The sequence below is a fragment of the Mustela erminea genome, chromosome 9, assembly GCF_009829155.1.
Source record: "Mustela erminea isolate mMusErm1 chromosome 9, mMusErm1.Pri, whole genome shotgun sequence".
In the NCBI taxonomy this organism is placed as follows: domain Eukaryota; kingdom Metazoa; phylum Chordata; class Mammalia; order Carnivora; family Mustelidae; genus Mustela; species Mustela erminea.
In genome coordinates, this window is record NC_045622.1 from 85,706,287 (window position 1) to 85,731,227 (window position 24,941).

The following is a 24,941-nucleotide window of genomic DNA, read 5'->3' on the forward strand; positions in this document are numbered from 1 at the left end:
TCTCTTATTAAAGAGTATTAGGTAAATCCGAAACAAAAATTAAACAGTCTAATTTGTACTATTCGGGCTTATTGGATAAGTGTCATTTTAAGACAGATGATTTTTAACCCGAACCCAGAGTTTTAAGATTTTTAATAAGCCACCCATCTTGCTCATTTCCAGCGCGTTCTACAGAGGACTCCTAGGTAACCTACCCGGTGATTGTTTTGTGGGGAAAGCAGCGAACTGTCTTTTTTCAAAAGACCTTTTGGGATGTGAGTGTGTGCTTGCTCTACACACAGAAGGAATTCTAGAAGCTGGGATTGCACCACCCACCCCACGCACCCCTTACTTGCAGAAACCTTTGCCCCCCACCAACCCCCCTCCCCCTCACTCCCCCCCCCCCCCCCCCCCCCCGCCAAGGGCTCTTTACAGGGCAGACGCCAGCTCCGATCCAGCTGCTTGACACCTATTGTCCCCGTTTGGATGTCAAGCGACTTTGCCTGAAGGACCCTAGCCTCGATTTCGCTCCAAACTCAAGGCGCCGCTCCTGCAGCACCGCCGGGGCCGTCCAGACCTACGCTTAGCCGCCGCCCCCCAACGACATAAGCTAGAGCAGCGCGGTAGGAGGTCCGGTGGGCCCTTCCCCGCAGGCGTTCGCGCTGGGCAGCCCGAGCGGCCGCGAAGGCCCCCTCCCGCAGCTTCTCCCGCCCCCTCCGCCCCAGAGGGCCGGCTGGCTAAGTCCCTCCCGCTCTCGGCTCTCCGCCTCACTAGCAGCGGCTCTCGGTGCTGCGGAGATAGGGCGAAGCGGCCTGCGCCCACGGAGCGCACGACACTGCCCGGAACGCACAGCCACCCTTGCCCCCTCAGCCTCCCACTCAGGATCTCCAGCGGCCTCCGCGCGCACACGGTGAGCGCCACCCGGACCGAGGCGCTGACCGGGAAGAGGGCTGCTGCCCCGAGTGTCCTTTACCTCCGGATCGGCTGGACCTTCTCGAGGGGCTTGCTCCCCAAGTCTCCCCTCCCCCCAACCCCCCCACCCCGGTTATTACCAGTGCCCTTCTCCACCCTTCTCCACCCTTCTCCGCCTTCTAGCCCCGACCTCTCCTCCCTCCCTTCTCCGCCAGGTGACGAGTGCCGGCCCTCCCCGGCGGGGACCGTTGCACTGGCCGTTGGCGGCCGGCGCTGCGAGGCCCCGCCCCCGGCGCGAGCCTCGGTTCCCCGGGGCGGGTAGGCCGAGCCGGCGGCCCGCGCGGGGGAGGGGCGGGGCGGGGGGCGGCGCGAGGCCGGGCCGGGCGCCCCGCTGGCGGGTCGCGCGCGCGTCCTCGGTCTCTTCCTGCCCTCGCGGCGCGCGCCGGCCCCATCCCCACCCCCCCCCGCTCGCGCAGGCTCCCGCCGGCTGCGCGTTTTGTCCCGCGTCTCGCCCCGTCCGCCGCCTGACTCGCCGCTCTTGTCCTCCTTCCTCCCGCTTTTTCTTCTCTCCTCTCACGGTCTAAAGATGCCCTCGGCCACCAGCCACAGCGGAAGCGGCAGCAAGTCGTCCGGACCGCCACCCCCGTCGGGTTCCTCCGGGAGTGAGGCGGGGGCCGGGGCAGCTGCGCCGGCTTCCCAGCACCCCGCAACCGGCACCGGGGCTGTCCAGACCGAGGCCATGAAGCAGATCCTCGGGGTGATCGACAAGAAACTTCGGAACCTGGAGAAGAAAAAGGTGCCAGGAGTTGGCGGGGATGGGAGGGTTGGATGCTCCGACCCTGACTGCCGGGGCCTGCCCTCTGCCCGTCCCTGGCACATCCCCTCCACTCACCCCCACCCCCCACGCCCGGCCTGCTCAGTCAACGGAGCTTGGAGCCCAGAAAACGGGCTCCTAGGGGAGGTGCTTGTCACCTGACCCGGACGCGGCGCTCCCCCCCCCGCCCCCGCCGCCCGGGCCGCTTTATTACTCTCCTCCGGCGGTGGGCCAGGCTTTTTGGCCTTTGGGAGTGGGATGCGTGAGGGCGGGGGGCTGTCCTGTCGCCAGGCTGAACTGAGTGATGCCCCTCTCTCTCACCGAGGCCTGATTTCTTTGACAGAGGGCCAGCGGGGAGAAATGAAGGGGTCCCGGTGAGGGGACTGAGGGCTCAACCGACCGCCTCGTGGAGTTGGGGCGGCCTACGTTGTGTCGCCATGGGGCTGGTCCGCTCCGTTACCGTATACTCGAGGCCTGTTCAGTGTCTCCTCCCGGGAGGGGGAAGTGTGTTTAGGACCTTCATCTAGAATTGGTTCTCTGTCAGGCCCCTTTGGAGTGGGGCTTCGATTTGCTGCCCACCCCCCCGCCCCCGTCTGATGGGCGCCCCCACGTTTCCTTCTTTGTTTCAATTGTCTAGGTGTCCCCTGAGCCTCACGCTCAACTTGACCCCGGGAAGATTTTCTGCAGCGGCTCTTTGCCCCACCGGGACTGTAAAGAGGGATGGGAGGGAGACTGCCACGATTGAGACTCGTTGGGGGGCGTGGGTCCGGGTTAGACCGAGGGGATCGCCAGGTCTCTGGGCACATGGAGAGAGCGTCTAACATGGCGGCGGCTGCGAGGAGAGGGAAGCGCTTTACAGGAGCTGCATTGTGAGCACAAAGCGAAAGCAGAGGGGGAGGGCAGAGACCAGGCAGCCGCCCCGGCTGGCCTTCGTCGCCCCCCACTCCAAAAAGCAGTCGAGCCACACCCACAATTTTTTGGATTCAAGTTGGCATTCTAGGTCACACCGTGAGGTTAATCTTCAAGTAGGTCTTTTGTTTTATGCTCTCAGTGCAGGACAGTGTACCAACTCTGTTGAGAGCCACACGTGTGTGTGTGTGTATGTGTGGGTGTGTATGTGTGTGTGGGTGTGCATGTATATAGAGAAAGGGTCTCGGTAGAGTGAATAATTCAACCTTCAGTAAGACTGGAGGTGGAAAGGAAGAAGCAAATCAGTAGAACAAAAAATAGGGTATTACATCTGTGACTGTTCTGCAAACTTTTTGCCTTTTACCTTAAAAATAAGAACTTTGCTTAGATGACTTCCGCTTGTTTGCTTTTAGTAAAACATGTTATAACATTTTGAATTTTGACGAAGTCATTTAAAAATGTTTATTTAGCCACCTACCTAACAGTGTTACTTAAGATGCTGAGACTTATTTAGCTAAAATTTGGGCCATAACAAATAACTTGAAGAAAATGATGTAGGCCATAATTATTTTAATTGCTTGTTCTAGGATTTATTTTCTATTTCTTGGGAGTTTTAAAACATTTTTAGATTCTATGCTAATCTGTCTCATTTTTCTTACTGGGAATTTTACTTGAATTTCTTCGATTTTATTAGAATTAGAAATCAAGAGATGCACTGCTTGTAAATGCCTACCTTATTGGTGATATTTTGATAAGCAAGTGTGGTTTATTATAAATGAAAGATAATAGATTTATCAGTAGCAATAAAACAAAAAGTATTTTACTTGTAAAGTAGCTACATTTAAATATGTAATGGAATTAGCCTGCCCAAGGCTAGTATCTTCTGAGTATGCCCTCTGATTTAGTTTTTGCTACTCTATTTGAACTTGAGACTTAGGTATCTTTTTAAAACATCTTACTGCAATAAGCAATCCTGTCAATTTGGTTGATACCTGAGTGGCTTAATTTCCAAAATTCTTAGGAAATGCCTGTTTTCTTTTAGGATAAGAATCAAAAGGTAAATAGTAATGATGTAATACTGTAAATATAGACATTTGAATATAGATGTGTATTTTTTAATGACTCAAAAATAATTTTTCAAAGTTCTTAGTTAAAGGCAGGCACTGGATTAACAGCCAGTTTAGTTGTGAGGTGACTGAGTCTAGTGCTCCAGATACGAATGGGAGTTTAGTTTATAAGCTCTATGAGGACCTTGCAGTGACAGGTCACTCATGTGTGTGGATTTATATTATATATATATTGCCTAACACCCGCCCCCCAGCCCCCCCTTATACAGGGGAAAGTAATGTAACTATTATTACAGAGATAATAGACTAGGCTAGTAAGTACTGAAAAATTTCTTGTATTGGGGTGGGGTGGAGGGGAGGGGGGAGGACTACATAAAGTAACAAAAAGTATTTCATGTCCCCCCCCCCATCTTCTCAGTGTTTTGGATCAAATTACAGTTACGTGAGGTTTTTTTTAATAACTCACAGAATGAGCTACCTACTTGTTAAATAGTAAGTCTTGACAGTACTGATGTTGTGACTTAATTACTATTGAAATTAAGTTTTACTTTTTGAGAAACTCACGGCATTTGGATTTTTCTCTAAACATTCAGTTTCTAATTTAAATTGTATTCTATATCTAGAGGATTTACTGTATGAAAGGATTTAACTGTGATTTTTCGGTAGTGAGTGAGCATTTCTGAAACACCTAAAATAGGATTTACTTTACAAATCAGTTTTGAACCTTTGTGGAAATCCTTGTGCAGTAAAGTAAGATGATATTTATACCTGGATTTCCTTTTATGTCAGTCCACATAGCAACTTATATTTGAGCTGTATTTCAGACTTGACTTATTCATAAGTCTTCTGGATAGAATCTCTTTTTTTAATGGATTCTAAAATCCAGTATCCTGACCAAAATAAATACCAGATATGTAGTGTTACTTTAAGAGTTGGAGAATTGCAATAATATTGCATTTCATATAAAATATAGAGTTATTCATTAGTTTTCTAATAAGTTGAGCCAAGAGAGGAAAGCTAAGCATCTGTTCAGTGAAAATGCATGCTTAACTTTAATGAAACATGATCCTTCTGTGTAATGCAACTAAATGGCCTGGTAGTTTTTGAAATTTGGGCTTATAGATACTATGTGTGTATTTAGCAAAGAGAAGAAATGTAGCTGTAATCAAAAGAATGAAGTGCAAAACTTCATTTACAGATCTTTGAACTTTTATAAGTAATAATCAATTGACTGATTGCCTGGTCAGTTTGTTGGTATAGAATTGGGTTCTAGGCTATGCAAGATGGTACTTTGAAACCAAGCCTTAATTTTAATTGAAGAGAGAGCTCATTTATATAGTAAGATGCAATCAGTTTAATGTAGAGTAAAGGATGTTTTAATAGATGACATTTTAAAATTTTATGCTTTTTGGAAATATAAAAGGTTTAGACACTAGTGATTTTGGTAGGTGAGAGATTAACCAAGTGTTCTATTGCAAGACAGCTTGACAACTTTGTAACCAATATGTGGCCATAAGTGATAGCCAAAGTGTACTTAACTGTTTTACATACTACTCCCTAAAGTCCTTTTGCTCCTTATATCTTTTCAGTAAATATACTGAAAAAGGATGCTGTCATTGTTAGAGAAAACATTTCTTTGCAGAGCACTGCAGTGTGTCGCTACTTAGAATATTCAGTGCAGCTGTTGTACAGAATTTCTGTTAAGTATTTTGAAATAAAAACATTCTTAACTATTTTGTAAGTAAAATCTTTCTTGGGGCTAACACCTAAAGTTTTTCTTGACAGAGTTAAAAATCTCTGATGTATTCGCTTCTCGCATTGGTTGCATGAAGTATTTCTCTGCAATGCAGAGAGCAAGATTACTTTGTTTTGCATTCACCTTGTTAACAGGGGAAAAAAAAGCATTTGTAATCCTTTATTTGCTTCTCTCTGCCTTACTGGGTGTGTTGTGTGTGTGTGTGTGTGTGAGAGAGAGAGAGAGGGAGAGAGAGAAAAGTATTTAAAATTTGAATTTAAAAAGGAAAAGACATTAATTTCTTCATGTGATAATACGGGTATCTTTTTCTTGCATGAGTAGAATTCCAAGTACTGTAATGAGGATGAATTGGTTTAACCTGAGCATGTTATTTTACTCTAGATGATTCCCATGTGGCAGATATTTCTGTCCAAATACATTTTGTGTGACTTAGAGATTAAACATACAATTTGTCATTTTATGTATTTAATATTTAGTTTACATTTAGGAAGATTAGTACTGTTTCATCTTTAAAGATTACTTTCAAATATTAAAGTTATAACAACATGGTGTTAATTTTATTACTATATTGTTGATAGAATCTAAGATATAACACCTTAAAGTAATTTTAGGATTTGGTGGAATTCATTTTACAGAAAGTAAATTGAGGTGCTCAGGTAAAATGACCCAGTTTAGAATGAGTGAATTCCAAGGTCTCTTGAATTATGAGGGTAATTAGAATTTGTAATGCTCTGCAACATAAGTAATTTTTCATATTTAAACTGATCCTTTAGAGCCAAGTGAGGCTTTTTACATTAAATCTTTTAATTAGAGTTCCTCTGTTTTAAAAAGCTGTGAAAGCAAAAGGACAAAGCTTTTTTATATCTTCGTTGTTTAACCTTTATTAATACCTTGTTAAATTTGTGTTTATAGGCTGTTCAGATAAATGGGGTCTTGAGAATAATAGTATACGTAAAGTCCCATTATATCAGGTATTATTGGGACATCTGTATTGTTGTAATGGAATGAATTTTTAAAGTCTAAATTCTGAAGTGTCTATGCATAGTTAAGCCCTGAACCCACATTTGCCCCTCTGGACTCAGGCTTGATATGATTGTAGACCAGATAATTTGGGAAAAGCATTACCAGTGGAAGGAAGTTGGAGGAAGGAAAGTCATCCTTTCCATCTTAATTCTTGTATTTCAAGATTCTGGGTATCTTTTAGTAATAGGTCCCTTTTTCTGGGGTCAATGAATTGTAGGTAGCACTAGAGAAGGATGAGAGGAGTAGCAGAAGAGACAGCCAAAGTTGGAATTATAAATTGCTTGGCTTCTGTTCTTTATTTCTTGCACTAGTTACACTGGTGCTTTTGTTGGCTAGAGTATGAGGGTAAAAACATATATGAAAGAGACTGTAGGGCAGAGTTCAGAATTCATATTTCCTTAGGAAAAGGAAAGGTATGCTTCTTGGCCATGTTCGGCTAAAGTCTGTTTCCTTTAATGTCCTGTACTGTCTGTATCTGTATACTTCCTTGACATTTTAGTACTGTCTTATGTTCTTACCTTTTGTGTTTTCCTAAATAGGTGGTTAAGCTCCTCTGGGGCAGAGACTATGATTGATACTACAGTGTGCCTTATGCATGGGAAATGCTAAATAAATGTTAGTTTGACTAACTCATTATATAGAAATATTTGTAGCTTCATCAACAAAATCCTGTTCAGATAGATTAATCCATGAAGGAGGAAAGTTTTTTGTACAGAGCTATTTACTGCAGTGTTTTACTGAAACAGAATTTTTCCTGAAGAATTTTCTTCTCTTTTGATTCATTTTTTAAGTCAGTAGCATAGATACAGCACATTTTAAAATCTTGGTACCATAAGCATATTTGTAAATAGTCTTAGGAAGGAGGACATAGATGAATCTTGGTATTTGAACTATTGTAAATTATTAGAAATTTCATTGCATTTCCCTTAATATTGTTATCTAGACATAGAAGTAACTGAAATACACTTTTAAATCATTGAAAAAAACCCTTTTGGTCTCCATTTTAAATGAATTACAGTTCCCATCTTTTTATATAACTCAGCAGTGTGTATAAAATCATTCAGTTGTACTGACTCGTCCTAATGAGTAGTTTGGTTAAAACAACTAATAATTCAAAAGATACTAAGATTATCAATAATCATTTGTTTTTCGTATGCACAAGCTTTAGACTTCTTAAGACTATAAAGTAGGTGATGCTGGAACTCTTCAACATTATACTAGGGTCAGCTGCTTCCATTCATTCAGACTTAACTACGTAATTACAGCCATGGACAAGAAATAAGGATTTTTATAGGACTACTTTTTACCTTTTTTTTTTCCTTTTCAGTGGGACTGAAAGTCTTACCAAATTAAACTCTTGGTTACTTATTTGCTTGAAAAACTGTCTTACAGTGGGATCTTAGATAACATCTAGTTTAGCATTCTCTTATTCTTAGTGTTGAAGAAATCCTGAATTCTTGACAAATACTCAGTTTCGGCCTTAATCAGTCTTGTAGGGCCTGGTAAAATGCTCATTTCTCAGTCTGTTTCATTTTTGGACAACTCTTTAGGGTCTTGATGTTAGAGTCACCTCTCAACCCACCCTTCCCGTATTTCTGGAACAGCTCAGACTTCTGCTACATGAGAAGACTTCCAGCATTTGAAGAGCTGTTATGGATCACCTGTGGATTGTAGTATATGTTCTCTCTACCCTTCTTTTTACAGTTGGAAACTTGTTCCTTAATCTCTTTCTGTTTCCTGTGAATTTTACTAGTAACTAATTTTCGGTTGAATTGGTGGAGGGTGAGCAGGAGGCAATCAGCTGCCCACCATTACGTGGGCAAAGTCAGAATTGATATTTCTAGGTGAAGAACAGGGAATGTAGGGATTGGAAGCTTGAAATAAGATATAGAAACGCCACTGAGGATTCTAGAAAGTGAGAAGAAAAGAAATCCTTGTCTTTTGGTTTTGCATTTGTCTTTCTGTAGGCTTTCAATACTGTAGAAGGGATTTATTTGGCCTGGAGACAAAATAATTTATAGGTAGGTGCTCTTACTATTTTTGTTATTTTAGGCTTCGTTTTTAAGTTTTCTGTTGAAGTTTGGAGATTGCTTTGAGAACAGAGGTTACATAGTTTCCTGGATAGCCAAGCTAGTTTGTTTTCAGATGTCCCCTCCTAATCTTTCTTGTGTGACTATTTATAATTGTCTAGTTAAAGAATTTTTGTTTTTTTGGAGTCTCTCTTTTCTATTTCTTTCTAATTATGTAATTTTAAAATGTTTTCTTCATTTATAGAATTTGTTGGATAGAAGAGGAAGGAAGGAAAGTTCAGGATAGCTATTTTGGATATTTATCTTCTGGCACCCACATAGCACTGTCCCGAAATTTTTAAAAAACCATTTCAGTAAAGTAACTTTTGTGGTCATGAAAAAAATCTTAGGGAAGAACAGAAGATCTAGTTGTATTGTGATTCAGTAGTATAATAGTACTCTGGAGAAAGGAAGGGAGGAAAACAGCAGGGCAGAAATGAGATGTAGCAATGGCTAGAATCCAGAGTGACAGAAAGGAGGAACATAATGAAGCACAGATGATTTTTCTGAGATGGATGACCTTAGGCAAGTTATTAACTGCCCTGTCTTTCAGGTTCTAGTTACGTGAAATATGGTTGGTTATAGCCCTTGCTGATAGGGTTAGCTGCCTGATACTTTAAATTTGAATGTCTGTCACATAGTGAATACTGTCAACTATTAAAAGCAACAAACTGGAGATAGGGTGGGACTGGGCAGCACTTCTTGGAGTAATTATTTCTTAGGACCATGTTGTCCTTTTTTTCCCTCTTTCTTTCTTTCTTTCTTTCTTTTTTTTTTTTTTTGAGTATACCCAAATAAGCAGCTGAGGCGGCAGAGGGAGAAGGAGAGGCAGACTCCATACCCAGCAGGGAGCCTGATGTGGGGCTTGATCCTAGGACCCTGGGATCATGACCTGAGCTGAAAGTAGGCACTCAACTGACCAAGCCACCCAGGTGCCCCTACATATTGCCTTTTTGACACTTACGAAACTTAAGTCACATCTCTATCCTATGGTTCCCCTTTAAAGACTGGATAATCTGTGAAATGGCTGTATTTTTATCTTGCTCATATGTGGTGCTATAAATGAATGGTTAATATTCTCAGAATGTTCAGTAGTTTGAAAAGGAACCCTAAATTGAATTTCTTTCTTTCTTTTTTTTTTTTTTTAAAGATTTTATTTATTTATTTGACAGAGAGAGATCACAGGTAGGTAGAGAGGCTGGCAGAGAGAGAGAGAGAGAGAGGGAAGCAGGCTCCCCGCTGAGCAGAGAGCCCGATGTGGGACTCGATCCCAGGACCCTGAGATCATGACCTGAGCCGAAGGCAGTGGCTTAACCCACTGAGCCACCCAGGCGCCCCGCTAAATTGAATTTCAAGATAGGTATTTCAAGATAGAATTTAAGAAGTCAGGTTTTTGCTACCAGTATTGTGATAGACTTCTGATGAAGATATCTTTTTATGCTAGGAAAACAGCTCTGTTTTCCAGAAAAAATACTGAATATTCATTTTATGTGGATGCTGTGAGTAATTGACCAGTTTGTTAGTTCTAGGTGTTAGGTAGCCATGTTCTAGCTTAGGGAAGAAAAAAGCTGTATTTGGAGCTGTCTGGAGTCCTTTGCTCCTGTACTTGCCCCTTTACATTCATTGGAGTTAATGTTGGATCAGTCATTGTGAAAAGCAAGTTATTTGCTTATTGATACAGTTCATACTGCAAATTTAACCCCAAATGAAGAGTTTTTCTACTTGGACTTTAAGCCATTTGAATGGGATGTGACAGTAGGAACGAAGCCAGTTATGATAGTGCCATTCATCTTTGAGTTATATGCTCTTGGGACTAGAGCAGATACCATGTCTTTTTTTTTTTTTTTTTTTTTAATCTCTGAAAGCTGTTTAGGTGTGAGCTGGGATTGTAAGCCACCCTCATTTTGAAAGGCAGAAAATTAGACCAATTGATTGTCCTAAGAGGCTTTCTGTTGCTATTGTGAAATTTGGCACTCATCAGTAAGTTTAATTATAAAGTACTCTGAACTTCTGGACAGTGCATGGTTTAATAAAAGTACCGTGAATGGAAAATGGTAACTCTTCAGTGTTCAGATCATAAATGGGTCTTATGTAAATGGCTAGGTTAAACAGATTCATAAACTGGTTTAGAAAACCACCATTCAACAAATTTTCTGAATTTGTTTAAAGCTAAACCTTTAAGTAACCAAATTGAGGCTGCCATATAATGATTTTTATGGTCACAATTTGTATTAGATGTTTGATTCAAAATAATTTATTTCTGTCTTCTACTGGATTATTACAAGGGAATTACAATGTATTTGATCGAGGTGACTGTTTCTCAAACTTAAGCACACGTTAGAATCATCCAGAGGTCTTGATAAAACAGATTGTGAGGTCCCATCCCCAGATGCATCTGGGGTGGTGTCTGAGAACTTACATTTTTCTTTTTCTTTTTAAGACTTATTTTTTTTTTAAAGTGATTGCTATACCCAATGGGGTTTGAACTCACAACCCTAAGATCCAGAGTCGCATCTCCACCAACTGAGCCAGGCCATCCAGGCACCTTGAGAATTTACATTTATAACACGTTCCTAATGGATGCTGATGTATTGCTAGTTTGGAGACCACACTTTGGCTTGTAGATCAACACAGGGTCTCTGCTATGTACAGGTCTAGTTATATGTAATGGGCAACAGAGCTCCCCCTTAGTTCAAATTCCATGATGATAAAAGACATACCCAAGCAGCCAGGAGATCCTGTATTATACTGATAAAAACAAAAACTAGTGTCCTTTAATATAGAACAGTTTTTTAATTTTCCCTGCAGGCTTATTAGTAAGTTTGAGTTTCCTCAAATGAGGGCTATTTATTAGGAACTTTGACCAGACTTAGAATCTTGCTTTTTTGAAGATTGGGCCAGATAAGGGGATAGGGTATTTATAAAAGTAGTATAGCAAGTGTTAATGGCTGTAGAGGAATGTGAAGCTTTAATGAAATTTTTGTTTTATTATGGTTAGAAAAATGTTTTAGATAAGACCCATAGTTTCCGTTCATGTAATTAATGACATTTTTTTTATTGTATCACTAAAGCTGCCTTAATTCAACTCACCAGGTATAAGAAAGTGTGGTCAGCTTTTGAAAATCCCCTGTTAAAGAGCCTTGAGATTGTTCAATTATATCATGATTTTTTAACATGTTTCTTCTGTCACAGTAAACTGTCATTTCTTGTGGTGTCAGTGGCAGCCCTCACTTTAAAAATCATGGCTCTTAAATTATTATAGATTGAAATATTTGAAACCTGTTATAGCAGTATAAAAAGTAGAAGAAATAGATGTATGATTTTTAATGAAAAAATCTTTGTTTTGGCTGCAGAGTCTTTGCATAGTTTTTGGTGATGGTATTCAATGAAGTTAAGTACTGTGAAGCTGAGTTTCACGTAGCAGCTGCTTTCCCTTTCTTTTGAGTTCCGTTTCACCATTTTTCCAGTTTCTCCTATGTGATAGATTACTCCAAAACTTACTCCATTTTCTGATGCACAGAGACTCTGCCTGTCAGGGATTCAGACAGCCACACAGTGGAGTTGGTATCTCTGCTCTGTGATTCCTGGGGCCCCAGGCGGGAAGACTAAGGCTTGTTCACTCACATGTCTGATCCCTGGGTTAGAATGATTCTAATACTAGTATTGCTAATCTTATATAAGGCCTCTTCATTGGCTTGGCTTCCTCATAGCTTGGCAACCTCAGGGTTACTGGACTTCTTACAGGATATCTTGGGGCTCCAGACATGAGTGTTTTTAGTGACTAGCAAACAGAACAGAGATACATTGCTTTTATGATAATAGCCTTGGAAGTTTACAGGATTGCTTCCATGTGCTCTGTTGGTGGAAGCCCACTGAATACAGTTGCAGGGGAATTGGACTAGTTCTTCATGGGGCAGTGTCAATCAAGGTCACATGGTAGAAGAGTATGTAGAACTGCAAATGTAGCCGTCTTTGGAAAATGTAATCTGTCATAGAAATTTGGGATGGATGAATACTAAATTTGTTGTTGTGTAGAAAATAGGGGGTTTTCTGCTTTAGGATATCTTGTCCTGGTATAGGACGGTATAGATTTCTATTCAAGGATTATTATAGTTAAAGTCCTGGCAGTATCCTGAAATCTGTCATTCTTACTATCTTCTATAGTATGAAATTTCAATTTTTTATTACAGAAACTGTTCGTCACAAATTATTTAAGTGTACAAAACAAAGCAAAAGGAAACAAGTTCCACCTATAATTCTACCACTCAGGTGCCATTCTTAACAATTAAAAAAAAAAACTTGTCATATATGTTTATATATGTACATGTTTTAGGATTTGATTTGACATCCATTTTAATTGGCATATATGTTTTAAGTTCTTAAGACATTAAATGATAAAGCTAAGCCAGGTACGTAAAACTGTACCCTATGAGGAGTATATAGTATACTCAACTCTATTACTTTAGATTTAGCAGCAGCTTCTGTGAAAAATGTATAAAAAGGGATGATAATAAATGCCAGGTATAAATTAATAGCAGTTTTTCTCTTGCCTAATAGTTAATTCAGAATTTTTACTGTAGTAGCATTACATTGCGGGCTCTCTTTCCATTCTTATATCTTCTATTATCTACATATTTCTAAACAGGAATCCTTACTATAATAAAATATTATACCCTAAGTCCTCACCATTAAAAGCAAATCTGGTTTGGTTTGTTATTTCTTTTAAAAGAAAAGTAGCGTACTCTTTTAAAAAAGAAGTGAACTGTCTTTATTCATCCTCAAAGAGTGTTCAAAGGCAGTTGAGCATATCTTTTGTACCTGGAATTAGGCCTGCTGTCATTTTTCAGCAGTCAACCTTAGACAAATTTTATACTTTTCTAGCTGAAGGTTATTTTGTGAAATAATCCAACTGAGAATACAATTGGATACTTTCAACAGCCTTTAATGTTTTAATGTTTATCTTGGTTTTATTTACCTCCAAGATAACTAAGGGATCGTTAACGCTTTTTTTTTTTTTTTTTTTTTTTTTGGAGGTTTTATTTATTTATTTGAGAGAGAGAGTGAGAATAAGCAGGAGAGGGGCAGGGCGTGATACCAGGACCCTGGTCTCATGACCTGAGCCAGTGGCAGACGCTTAACCAATTGTGAGCCATCCAGGCATCCTGTTAGGCTTTTAATTTAGGGTGAAATGGTTATGCAAGTTGACTGTTTCTGGTATAAGGAAAATGGATCATTTGACGTAAAACTAATTAGTATTGTTTTTAAATTTATTTGACCCTGAATGCATTTTATTGGATTTTATATTTTGTTTCATGGTTAGTCTTATTTTTGCTAAGGGTAAGGAATAATGTATGTTCATAATTTATTGTGATTATATTAATTAAAAATATTTTTCCTCCTTGGGGGTCTCTGGATTCTTAGTTAAGTGTCCAACTCTTGATTTCAGCTCAAGTAATAATCTCAGGGTTGTGAGATTGAGCCCCAATGTCAGGTGTAGCGCTGGGTGGAGAGTCTGCTTAAGATTTTCCCTCTCTCTTCGTCTGCCCCTCCCCCCCTTAAAAAATTTCTTCCCCTTAATTTAGGTTTCTGTTTACTCCCTCTCCTGACCTTTAAAACAATAACTTAATTCTTGACTTTTGCATTACCTGTATATCTTTTCTTTGGGGTCTTATCAAATAGTAGTATTCTGGGAAACTGCCACAGTTTTCATTTTAGTGAAACTAAAGATAACTTAAACCAGAGGTTAATTTTCTATTCCTACTTTCTCACATTTAATTCCGTTTGTGAGAAAATAAAACAAAGTCTTTGACTGGCACGCTATCTAAGGGGGATGGAATAACTGAAGTATCATGTTACTCAAAAGGAATGGATGAAGCACATCAAAGATAGTAAGTACTTGGGTCTAATCAGGAAAAATACACTCTTTTTCTATGACTTAGTCACAGGATTTCTTTCTTTTTTTTTTAAGTCACATGAATTCTTTTCGAGGGACAAGAATTCAACACTATAAAATGTCTATGTATGTATGCTCCTGCATAAGTAGGATTGTAACCAAATTGTATCCCTCACTCGTGGGTAGGAACCATTTATGCAGGCCATCTGATGCATATCTTTTTTTGAGAAACCTAAAGAATAAGCATTGCTGTGTCATGTCATTGGCTTATAGTACAAAATTTGGTATCATTCAGCAGGCTGGAGTACCTACATTCATTTTTTTAGCTTACTGTTTATTAAATAACTTACTTTATGCACTAACTTAAAATGAAATTAACTAGGGGTGCCTGGGTAGCTCGGTGGGTTAAGCCTCTGCCTTCAGCTCAGGTCATGATCTTAGGTTTCTGGGATCGAGCCCTGTATTGGACTCTGCTCAGCGGGAAGCCTGTTTCCCCCTCTCTCTGCTTGCCTCTCTGCCTAGTTGTGATCTCTCTCTCTCTGTCAAATAAATAAATGAAATCTTAAAAAAAAAACCCCACCCTGAAATTAACTAAAAAGCATCTTTAGGGCAAGATTTGAGACAAACTTAGAGGATGATATGGGTTTGTATTTCAGCATGGTTAGGCTGGTATGTATTTTAATGTGGGGCATAATTTTTTTTTTTTCTTTTAACATAGGGCAAGCTTGATGATTACCAGGAACGAATGAACAAAGGGGAAAGGCTTAATCAAGATCAGCTGGTAAAGATGCTACATTTTATTAAGGATTGTATGTTTGCTATTTTTAATAAGAAAATTAATTTGTGGTTCTTTGTGTTTTAGTAAAATTGGGTTTTGTCTTTGTTATTTTAGGATGCCGTATCTAAGTACCAGGAAGTCACAAATAACTTGGAGTTTGCAAAAGAATTACAAAGGAGTTTCATGGCATTAAGTCAAGATGTAAGTAAAAGATTATATATATGTTTATGAAATATTAAAAGTAAGGCAAAACATTTTTTTGTTTCTTTGGGTTTTAGTCCTTGTATTACTGTTGATAAGCGCTCTGCAAGTTGAGAGGATTGTATTCAGTTATACCTAAGATGCTTTCCAGTTCTGTAAAGTTTAATGTAATACCTGAAAGATGCCTGAGAACCAAGGTTTCAGATATGACAAACTTAATATAGTAGTTACCCTAAAGATTTCATTGTTAAAAAAAATTAGCTTATTTATATACACACATGCATTTATTTTCTGTATATTCCTTGTATGTGTGCACATTTATTTTTCATATATTCCTTTATGCCTAATGACCATCTTACAATCCTGTTAACTATCAGAAAATAGAGTCTTGTTTTTATATTTGGTAATCACTGTCTCCATTAGGGATCTTAAGGAATGTGGCAGACTGGGATACATTCCTCTTGTATCAATTTGTGATCCACCAACGTGGTGTTTTTCCCAGCATCTTTGGATGTGATAGAAGTCTTTGGGAACAGGACAGAAATTAAATACAAGCAAAGTCAAATAATTTGTTGAAAGTTGAGACCAGAAAATTCCTATCCTGAATTGGTGTTAGCTTATTTGGAGAGGGGTTAATAGCATTAAATACAAAGTTGCCTCTGATTTTGTAAAATGAATAAACAAAACAATTTGTTATGTGAGGAGAGACATTGCACTACAGAGATAAAAAATTCTGATTCTGGAACCAGACTGTTTTGAATCCTGATTCTGCCACTTTTACTTAGTAGTTGTAGGACTTTGAGTTACTGTTAACTTTTAGTTACTTGTCTGTCCCTATAACATTCAGGGTTTTCCAGAGAAATAGGACCAGTAGTATCAGAAGAGAAGCAGGGAGAGGCTGTCACACTACTTCAGTTTTCTAATCTGTAAAGTGGCGATAATAATGGTCCCTACCTCATCACAGAGTTGTGCTTGGAACAGCATTTGACTTACGGCTAATATATTTCAGGCACTTAATATTATTATTACTTACTAAATTTGATTAAAGGTGGAAAATATTAATGATATCCCTCCAAATGGAATAAAGGAAGCTTAATTTACACCAAAATAGGGAATTGTTCCACTTCACCTAGGTCAGACCCTTAGGCTTGATGAATCCTGGCCAATTTGTTTTTCCGATTTCTTTTAAAAAATATGGATCGTAGAAGTAGGATTGCTATACAGTTTAATAATACAGTCATCAATTTCTTGGGCTACTAACATTGTATAAGTGAAAATACTTGCATTCTCCTTTGCTTTTGATATAACACTGATGTTTGCAGGAACTTTTTTCACCAGGCATTTAAATTCATTTGCAGTCTTTATTGAACTCTGATCCTTTATTGCACCTTTCCACAGTTAAACACCTTTTTTGTTTTGCATTCAAGCGTTCTTGGGGCATCTGTATGGCTCTGTTGGTTAAGCTTTGGCTTGGGTCATGATCCCAGAGTCCTGGGATCGAATCCCAAGTCCAGTTCCTGGCTCTGCGGGGAGCCTGCTTCTCCCTCTCCCCCCTGCTCATGCTCTCTCACTCACTTGCTCTCTCAAATTAAAAAAAAAAAAAAAAAAAAAAAGAATTCTTTGAAGTTGCTCCAGCCTACCTTTTTGAGTTTTTCATATTCTTTACTTGAACTCACTTTATCCAAAGTGGCATTCTTTATCTTATTTCTTTTGCTTTCTTGACTTCTTTCACATTCCTGCCCCCCTCCTGTATTTTTGGCCCCTGGCTACTGGCTACCTCTCTGTCCTAAAATTGTACACACACAAAATTGCACATACCCAGCCTCTGCTCCCCAGTAAGATGGAAGGCTTATCTATCTTAGGAATAGATGTCACTTTCTCCTTGAAAGCTTTCTGTACTGCCCTAGCTTAGATTTCATCTGTATGTTCACATATTACTTATTGCTAAATATCATTTAATCTGCTATCCTCTCTGCTGCCATCCTAAATTTGTCTTATTGTAGACTACATTGTTCTCCTAGGTCTCTCTTTCCCATTTCTCCCTTTATTATACATTTCGTATGCTTTTATCTGGTTTTCTCTGTCTCAGTTTATCCTAGCGAGGCTTGAGAAAGGGGGAAAGGTGGTAAGTAAAACACTTTTAGGACTCTTGAAAAGAGTGACCTTTTTTTAAAAGTCTGACTTTTGACCCCAGGCTGGCACTATGCATGAGAAAAAAGACCTACTGGGTCTCCCTTTACCTTCCCAGGAAAATAAAAGACTAGCAGAAGGAAAAGAATAGTGGGGAAAAAAATATGTGTACTTAGTATATATCTCTGTTCTTCTGCCACCCACTTTTTGTCTGCCAGCATACTCTTATTCATAAAAACAAGTTTCTTTTTCTTTTGTTAATTTTTTATTGTTTTTAAGTAAGTTCCACATCCAACATGGGGCTTGAACTCATGACATTTGAGATCAAGAGTTGCATGCTTTACTGACTGAGCCAGCCAGGTACTCCACAGTCACTATTTTTTAAAAAAATATTTATTTTATTTGTTTTTTTAAGATTTTATTTATTTGACAGAGAGAGATCACAAGTAGGCAGAGAGGCAGGCAGAGAGAGGGGGGGGAGCAGGCTCTCTGCTAAGCAGAGACCCCGATGCAGGGCTCGATCCCAGGACCCTGAGATTATAACCTGAGCCGAAGGCAGAGGCTTAACCCACTGAGCCACCCAGGCGCCCCATAGTCACAATTTTCAGTATGTTGGAATAATACAATACTAATGTGGATAGTTGGGGATGAGGAAGGCATTGGTGGGTTGTGGCATCTCACAACCCAGTCATCCCTGTGAGTCGATAGTAGATATTTAAAATGAAAAAATTTGAACCATTTTTCCAGAGAAGAGATGGATATAGATAAGATTTTTTATTGTTGCTGTGTTTGGGTTTCTTTTTTAATTGACTAAGGGCTTAATTAGAAATTTTAGTTTTTATGCTTTTTATTATGAAAAATGGCAAAACTAAAGAAAGGGATATAATGAACACCCCTATATCCACACTCAGCTTCTATGGTTTTCATCTCATGGCAGTCCTATTTCATACATACCCACAACTACTTACTCCCTTGCTCGCTATCAGCTAGGTTATTTTGAAGCAAATCCCAAATACATCCTTTACTGGTAACATTTCATTAGTATAATAGTTTATATGGAGGGGAGGATGTGTTCTAAATTTTTAACAGCTGTTTAAAACAGGTGTATTAAATATTAAATTCTTGTAATTTGGGAATCATCATTTTATATGTCAGGGTCGTCACATACTCAATGAGTAGGTCTTATTTTTATTGGACCTGAAATTGGTTGAACTGTATTTAATTTCAGTGTCTTACGCTTACACTTTTAATGCAGATTCAGAAAACAATAAAGAAGACGGCGCGTCGGGAGCAGCTTATGAGAGAAGAAGCGGAACAAAAACGTTTAAAAACTGTACTTGAGCTCCAGTATGTTTTGGACAAATTGGGAGATGATGAGGTGAGAACTGACCTGAAGCAAGGTTTGAATGGAGTGCCAATATTGTCTGAAGAGGAATTGTCATTGTTGGATGAATTCTACAAATTAGCAGACCCTGAACGGGACATGAGCTTAAGGTATAGTTATTTGGTAGTAGAAACTTCTAAATGTTGACTTGACAACTAAAATGTAATTAATTAATTTTTAAATTACTATTATTATTAAAAGGTTGAATGAGCAGTATGAACATGCTTCCATTCACCTATGGGACTTGTTGGAAGGAAAGGAAAAATCTGTATGTGGAACAACCTGTGAGTATTACCATAATTTTTTATTTTGTAACTAAGAATCTTTAAAAATTAGTTTTCTGTTTAAAAGTATTGTTAATTGGGTGCCTGGGTGGCTCAGTGGGTTAAGCCGCTGCCTTCGGCTCAGGTCATGATCTCAGGGTCCTGGGATCGAGCCCTGCATCGGGGGTCTCTGCTCAGCAGGGAGCCTGCTTCCCTCTCTCTCTCTCTGCCTGCCTCTCCATCTACTTGTGATCTCTCTCTGTCAAATAAATAAATAGAATCTTTAAAAAAAAAATTAAAAAAAAGTATTGTTAATTGAAGAAACTTCAGAACTGTGTAAATAACATTGATCTGTTTACTTTTGGTTTATTGATTTGTTTCCTTTTTTTTTCCTTTTTGCTTTGTATGTGTGTGTATAAGTCACAAACACCAATCATAAATCGGTAGAGATGGGAATCCTAACTTACCATGGTTTTGTGTGTAACTTACTGTGCTTGAAGTTGGACAGATTAGCACCAAATAAACTTTTCAGAGTTGTTGGTATTAGATAGGGACTGGTTTTTTTCCTTGTTCGTGAAATTTTATGAAGAATATTTTCTGTACCTCATACATTTTACTCATGATCCTTGCTTTCGTTTTTGCTTATTTTTTAGACTTCTGCTAATTTGAGGATGTTATTTTCTTTGTATTTTTTTTAAAACTTAATCTCAAATGAACGGTGCATATTCATTTTAAAGAAAATAAAGGGACATTTAAGTTTCACTATCGGGGTGCCTGGGTGACTCAGTGGGTTAAGCCTCTGCCTTTGGCTCAGGTCATGATCTCAGGGTCCTAGGATGGAGCCCCACATCTCTGCTCAGCAGGGAGCCTGCTTCCCTCTGTCTCCCCCCCCCCCCAGCCTGCCTCTCTGCCTACTTGTGATCTCTGTCAAATAAATAAATAATATATATATATATATATTTTTTAAAAGATTTATTTATTTATTTATTTGACAGGCAGAGAGAGAGAGGGAAGCAGGCTCTCTGCTGAGCAGAGAACCCGATGCGGGACTCAATCCCAGGACCCTGAGATCATGACCTGAGCTGAAGGCAGTGGCTTAACCCACTGAGCCACCCAGGCGCCCTAAATAAATAAAATCTTTAGAAAAAAAAACCACTTTCACTACCTCAGTAAATTAGGAATTTTAGGTTTATTTCCTTAGTAAATAAGGGAATAGGTTCTTATCTTTGCTATTTATTAAGTTGATTTAGGAAGTAGATTTTGAACATATTAAGATCAGTGTATCTGTATTTATACCTTATTTTTAGCTGTTTGGTGGAATATTGGATAAAAAGTTTTAATTGGCAAAACTGTATGATGTAATTTGGAGTGTATTTGCTTTAAGGAAAAGGTAAATCAAATATGGGAACCAATCTTTTTGTATCTTTTCATGTAAGAAATAATTTTTTGGTTTGTTAACTTGGATTATTTACTGTATTCATTAAAAAATCATATTTGCTTCTTAATTTTAGATCTGCATCAAATATGTACTTAATTTATCATTTGAAGTTCGAATAGAAAGAAATCTACATGTGTGTATAAACTTGTTAGCTTAAAAAGTAGTTTTAGGTCAGACGCCTGATCAAATTTTCATGAACGTTACTGAGGAGAAACGAGGGTTAAATGTCTAAGCTTATATCTTACTTGGGTGTTATTTTCTACCTAGTCTTGTTTATCTTAAGAATTTAACATCTTTATTGCTAATGAAAAGTTACTAATGACTCAAATTGGTGTTTTTATGTACATTTAGTTTTCACAAGTTTTTTAAAACAAGTAATTCTTAGTTACGAGGCTCTGATGCAGAGGAAGGGAGATGTGAAGTGTTCATTCAAAAACTTGTTAGTTTTATTGTTAACAGGATTAACTATATTGTGATAATGTCCTTGAAGTTTTATTTATCTGTAAAGTGACCTATTAGGGATAGATACATTCTACATACATAGGTACATTTTGCATGTACTATATAAAAGGCCAGGAAGTTGAGATTAATTCTTTTTTTTTTTTTTTAAGATTTTATTTGTTTATTTGACAGACAGAGATCACAGGTAGGCAGAGAGGCAGGCAGAGAGAGAGGGGAAGGAGGCTCTCTGCTAAGCAGAGACCCCGATGCAGGGCTCGATCCCAGGACCCAGGGATCATGACCTGAGCCGAAGGCAGAGGCTTTAACCCACTGAGCCACCCAGGCGCCCCGAGATTAATTCTTGACACATACCTTCACCTGCTGCCCTGTCCCCTTATATCCAGATGTATCAAATTCTGACAGCTTTCCTTTTTAAATATGTTTTGAATCTATCTACTTCTTTTTCTCTTCCTTCTACTTTTCTTCCTGTCTTTTGTCTAATGCAATCTCTTAACTAAATCCACCCTCCCCATCCTTCTTTAAATTCTTTTAATGGCTTTCTTATATTATATTTTACATACAGTTGTTTTTGACATAAAGACCTTGCATGTTCTGGCCTTTACCAGATTTGTCTTTTCTTTGTTTTTTCTAGCTCCCTATGGCTCAAGCCATAGCACATGCTTTCATTTTCTCGTATTTGGCACCATTTATCTTCATATAGGGCTTTTGTAAATGCTTTTGTCTCTCCCTTGAAGCACTTCTCTTCTTTCTACTACTCTTCTTCCAGATCTGTGCTCTTGAAGCACTTATGAGGAAAGCCTCTCAAGTTTCTTCCTGCCTAGGTCCAATCCATTGTACCTTTGTGTAGTACTTTTCACAGATGTGATTTTACTGTTTTTGTATCTGATAATTCTTTTCTATTAAACTATAAACTTAGGGCAGATATTGTATCTTTTACAAATCTTTTTGTAGCCTCATTGCCTACTGCATTGCCCAACATATAGGTAGGCGTTAAATATATACTAAATGAATAAATAATAGCTGTCAGCTTTTTGTTTTGAACTAACTTCCTTTAAGTGTATAAAGTTTAATACTAATAGGTTCTTTTTCTCTATCATTCCATCATTTCTGTTTTTGGTGGATTTTAATGTTTTTTATATGTATGTTTCAGTAAGGGCTGACAAGTTTTTTTTCTTGGAGCAGTATTTTGTAGCGTGTTGAATCTTACTCAAGTCAGGCATTCTGAGATGGTCTAACATTATAATTCATATCAATTTCTAGATAAAGCTCTAAAGGAAATTGTTGAGCGTGTTTTCCAGTCAAACTACTTTGACAGCACCCACAACCACCAGAATGGGCTGTGTGAGGAAGAAGAGTCAGCTTCAGCACCTACAGCTGAAGACCAGGTAGCTGAAGCTGGTAAGTACTTGGGTGGATATGAGCTTTAGTTTATAGTCCTAGTTTTACTTCTTTTGCCACAAGTTCAGGCCATACATTTACTTAGTTACATAAGCACATTGAGGTTTTTTTTTTTTTTTTTTTTTTTAAAGATTTTATTTATTTATCAGAGAGAGAGGGGGAGAGAGCGAGCACAGGCAGACAGAATGGCAGGCAGAGGCAGAGGGAGAAGCAGGCTCCCTGCTGAGCAAGGAGCCCGATGTGGGACTCGATCCCAGGACGCTGGGATCATGACCTGAGCCGAAGGCAGCTGCTTAACCAACTGAGCCACCCAGGCGTCCCCACATTGAGGTTTTTAATGAAACTTTAAGCATGACAAAATATTAAATGTGTATTAAGAGTTATTCCAGAAGTATTAAGTATCAGTCATTTAGGGGCACCTGGGTAGCTCAGGCCATTTGAGTGTCCTAGTCTTGACTGCATCTCAGGTCACGATCTCAGGGTTGTGAGATAGAGCCTGCGTATGGCTCCATGCTGGGTCAAGAATCTGTTTAAGATTGTCTCCCTTTCCCTCTGCCCAAATACCAGTCATTTACTTACTGGTTCAAATGTTCAGTTGGATCACTGTTACAAACTGGAATTTTTTTGTTGCAGTATTGCTGGGCTCTTGTAATATAGATGAGGAGAAATGTTGTAGGGCTTTTTTAAGTACATTTTGGCTGACATGCCCAGATTTATCGTTGTTTACCATGCTAGTATATGAAGTGAGTAGTATGAGGGCACATATATGCATGTGTATGTTTTAAATGGGGTGATTATAACTCCGTAATCTTCAAGTGTAAATATCTCAATGGAATGAGATTTTTTCCAGTTAACTTTAACACTTGGCATAAACTAATAAGTATGTAAGCACTCATTAGGAGTCCTTTTACGATAACTTAAGTCTGAGTATCCTTGGAAGCATTGTCAGAGCATAAATTTTGTAGTGGTTAAAAAGCATGGATTCTTGATTCAGATTGCCTGGATTGAAATCTTGGCTTTGACACTCATTAGCTATGAAACTTTGGGCAAGTGACTGAATTTCTCTGTACCTCAGGTTCTCTGTTTAGAGAGAAGTACGTATCAGGTATCTGGCACATAGTAAGCGCTTCATACAACGTTAGCTATGAGGTTGAAGCTACAAAGGGAGATTGCACGTTGGTGGAATTTATGGTTGCAGATCAACATAGCGAAGTCTTTTCTCCACCTTTAACTGTTTTCACCAAGTGATTAAAATAGAGAGGATGATTTCAATCTGTATGCTGCTTTATAATATATATTACTTCTTAGGCTAGAGAGAGAAGTTTTAACTTAGCTCTTTATTGGCATTATACCTAATCCAGGATAACTACTCTTGAGCCTGATTCATTCTGGAGTAAATGTAAAGAAAACTCTTTCTAAATACATTATTGTAAGAATGATTAAAATATAGAAACTTAATGCTAACTATAACTTTGTTAATAAGTTCTGGTTATTTGATGGTAAACTGCTAACTTATTTGGAGTTTAAAATAATTGCTAATTTAAAAAAAACTTTTCTTAGGGCACCTGGGTGGCTCAGTGGGTTAAAGCCTTTGCCTTCAGCTCAGGTCATGATCCCAGGGTCCTGGGATTGAGCCTCTGAATCTGGCTCTCTGCTCAGCAGGGAGCCTGCTTCTCTGCCTACTTGTGATCTCTGTCTGTCAAATAAATAAATAAATAAAATATTTAAATAAAATTTTTTTTCTTACTCTTCATTTATATCATCTTTTAACGTCTTAGAACCTGAGCCAGCAGAAGAATACACCGAACAAAGTGAAGTTGAATCAACAGAGGTATGATTTTTATTTAATGCTGGCTTGCTTTTTCTGCCTTTCAAGCAGAACTCTGAAACATTTACTTTGCTTTGCAGTATGTAAATAGACAATTTATGGCAGAAACACAGTTCAGCAGTGGTGAAAAGGAGCAGGTAGATGAGTGGACAGTCGAAACAGTTGAGGTAAGAGTTCTCTTGGGTGCAAGGTTGTTGTCTTTTTTTATTAGTAATTTTTATCTCCTAAGAACAAATTAAGATTGTATGTTTTTAATACATTATCATAACAAACTTATTAAACTTAAAAGATCATTATGTTTAAAAGATTATTTATACTTGTGGATGTTTAGTAGAATCTCTAGTTGATCCAGCTATAGAACATATATATAAAGTTATATGTGTGTGACTTGGGGTTATTAAAGTACATGATTTGTATATTGTTGATACCAGGTTGCTCTATAAAAATCTGGGCACCCAAATGGATAGCCTTTAGAAAAGGCCCACCTTCCAAGGGAAGTGTCATCTTAGACTCCTTCTCCCTAATGCTCTAGATTTCTCTAGTGTTTCTTAATTCTGTTTCTCAGTTGACATTACCTTTCTTCAGGTCCTCATGTCTAGTTCAGGTGTCCCTTTCATATTTCTCTTTTCCTGAGTGC

At 38.8% G+C, this 24,941-nt stretch overlaps 1 protein-coding gene across 2 annotated transcripts in view; it reads left to right on the forward strand.

Annotated features, from left to right (window-relative positions):
- The first annotated feature begins 687 nt into the window (after window positions 1–687).
- CAPRIN1 (cell cycle associated protein 1) overlaps window positions 688–24,941 on the forward strand; it is a 38,237-nt gene continuing 13,983 nt past the window's right edge. Inside the window, exons 1-9 of one of the 2 annotated variants that reach the window (XM_032360475.1) lie at window positions 688–889; window positions 1,478–1,687; window positions 15,141–15,203; window positions 15,315–15,401; window positions 18,787–19,025; window positions 19,117–19,199; window positions 22,339–22,476; window positions 24,255–24,307; window positions 24,385–24,471. In XM_032360475.1, coding sequence (XP_032216366.1) covers window positions 1,478–1,687; window positions 15,141–15,203; window positions 15,315–15,401; window positions 18,787–19,025; window positions 19,117–19,199; window positions 22,339–22,476; window positions 24,255–24,307; window positions 24,385–24,471 — 960 coding nt within the window. In that variant the 5' untranslated portion in view covers window positions 688–889. Of the gene's footprint in view, window positions 890–1,266; window positions 1,688–15,140; window positions 15,204–15,314; window positions 15,402–18,786; window positions 19,026–19,116; window positions 19,200–22,338; window positions 22,477–24,254; window positions 24,308–24,384; window positions 24,472–24,941 lie in introns of those variants that run through there. The other variant, XM_032360476.1, reaches the window with a different exon arrangement.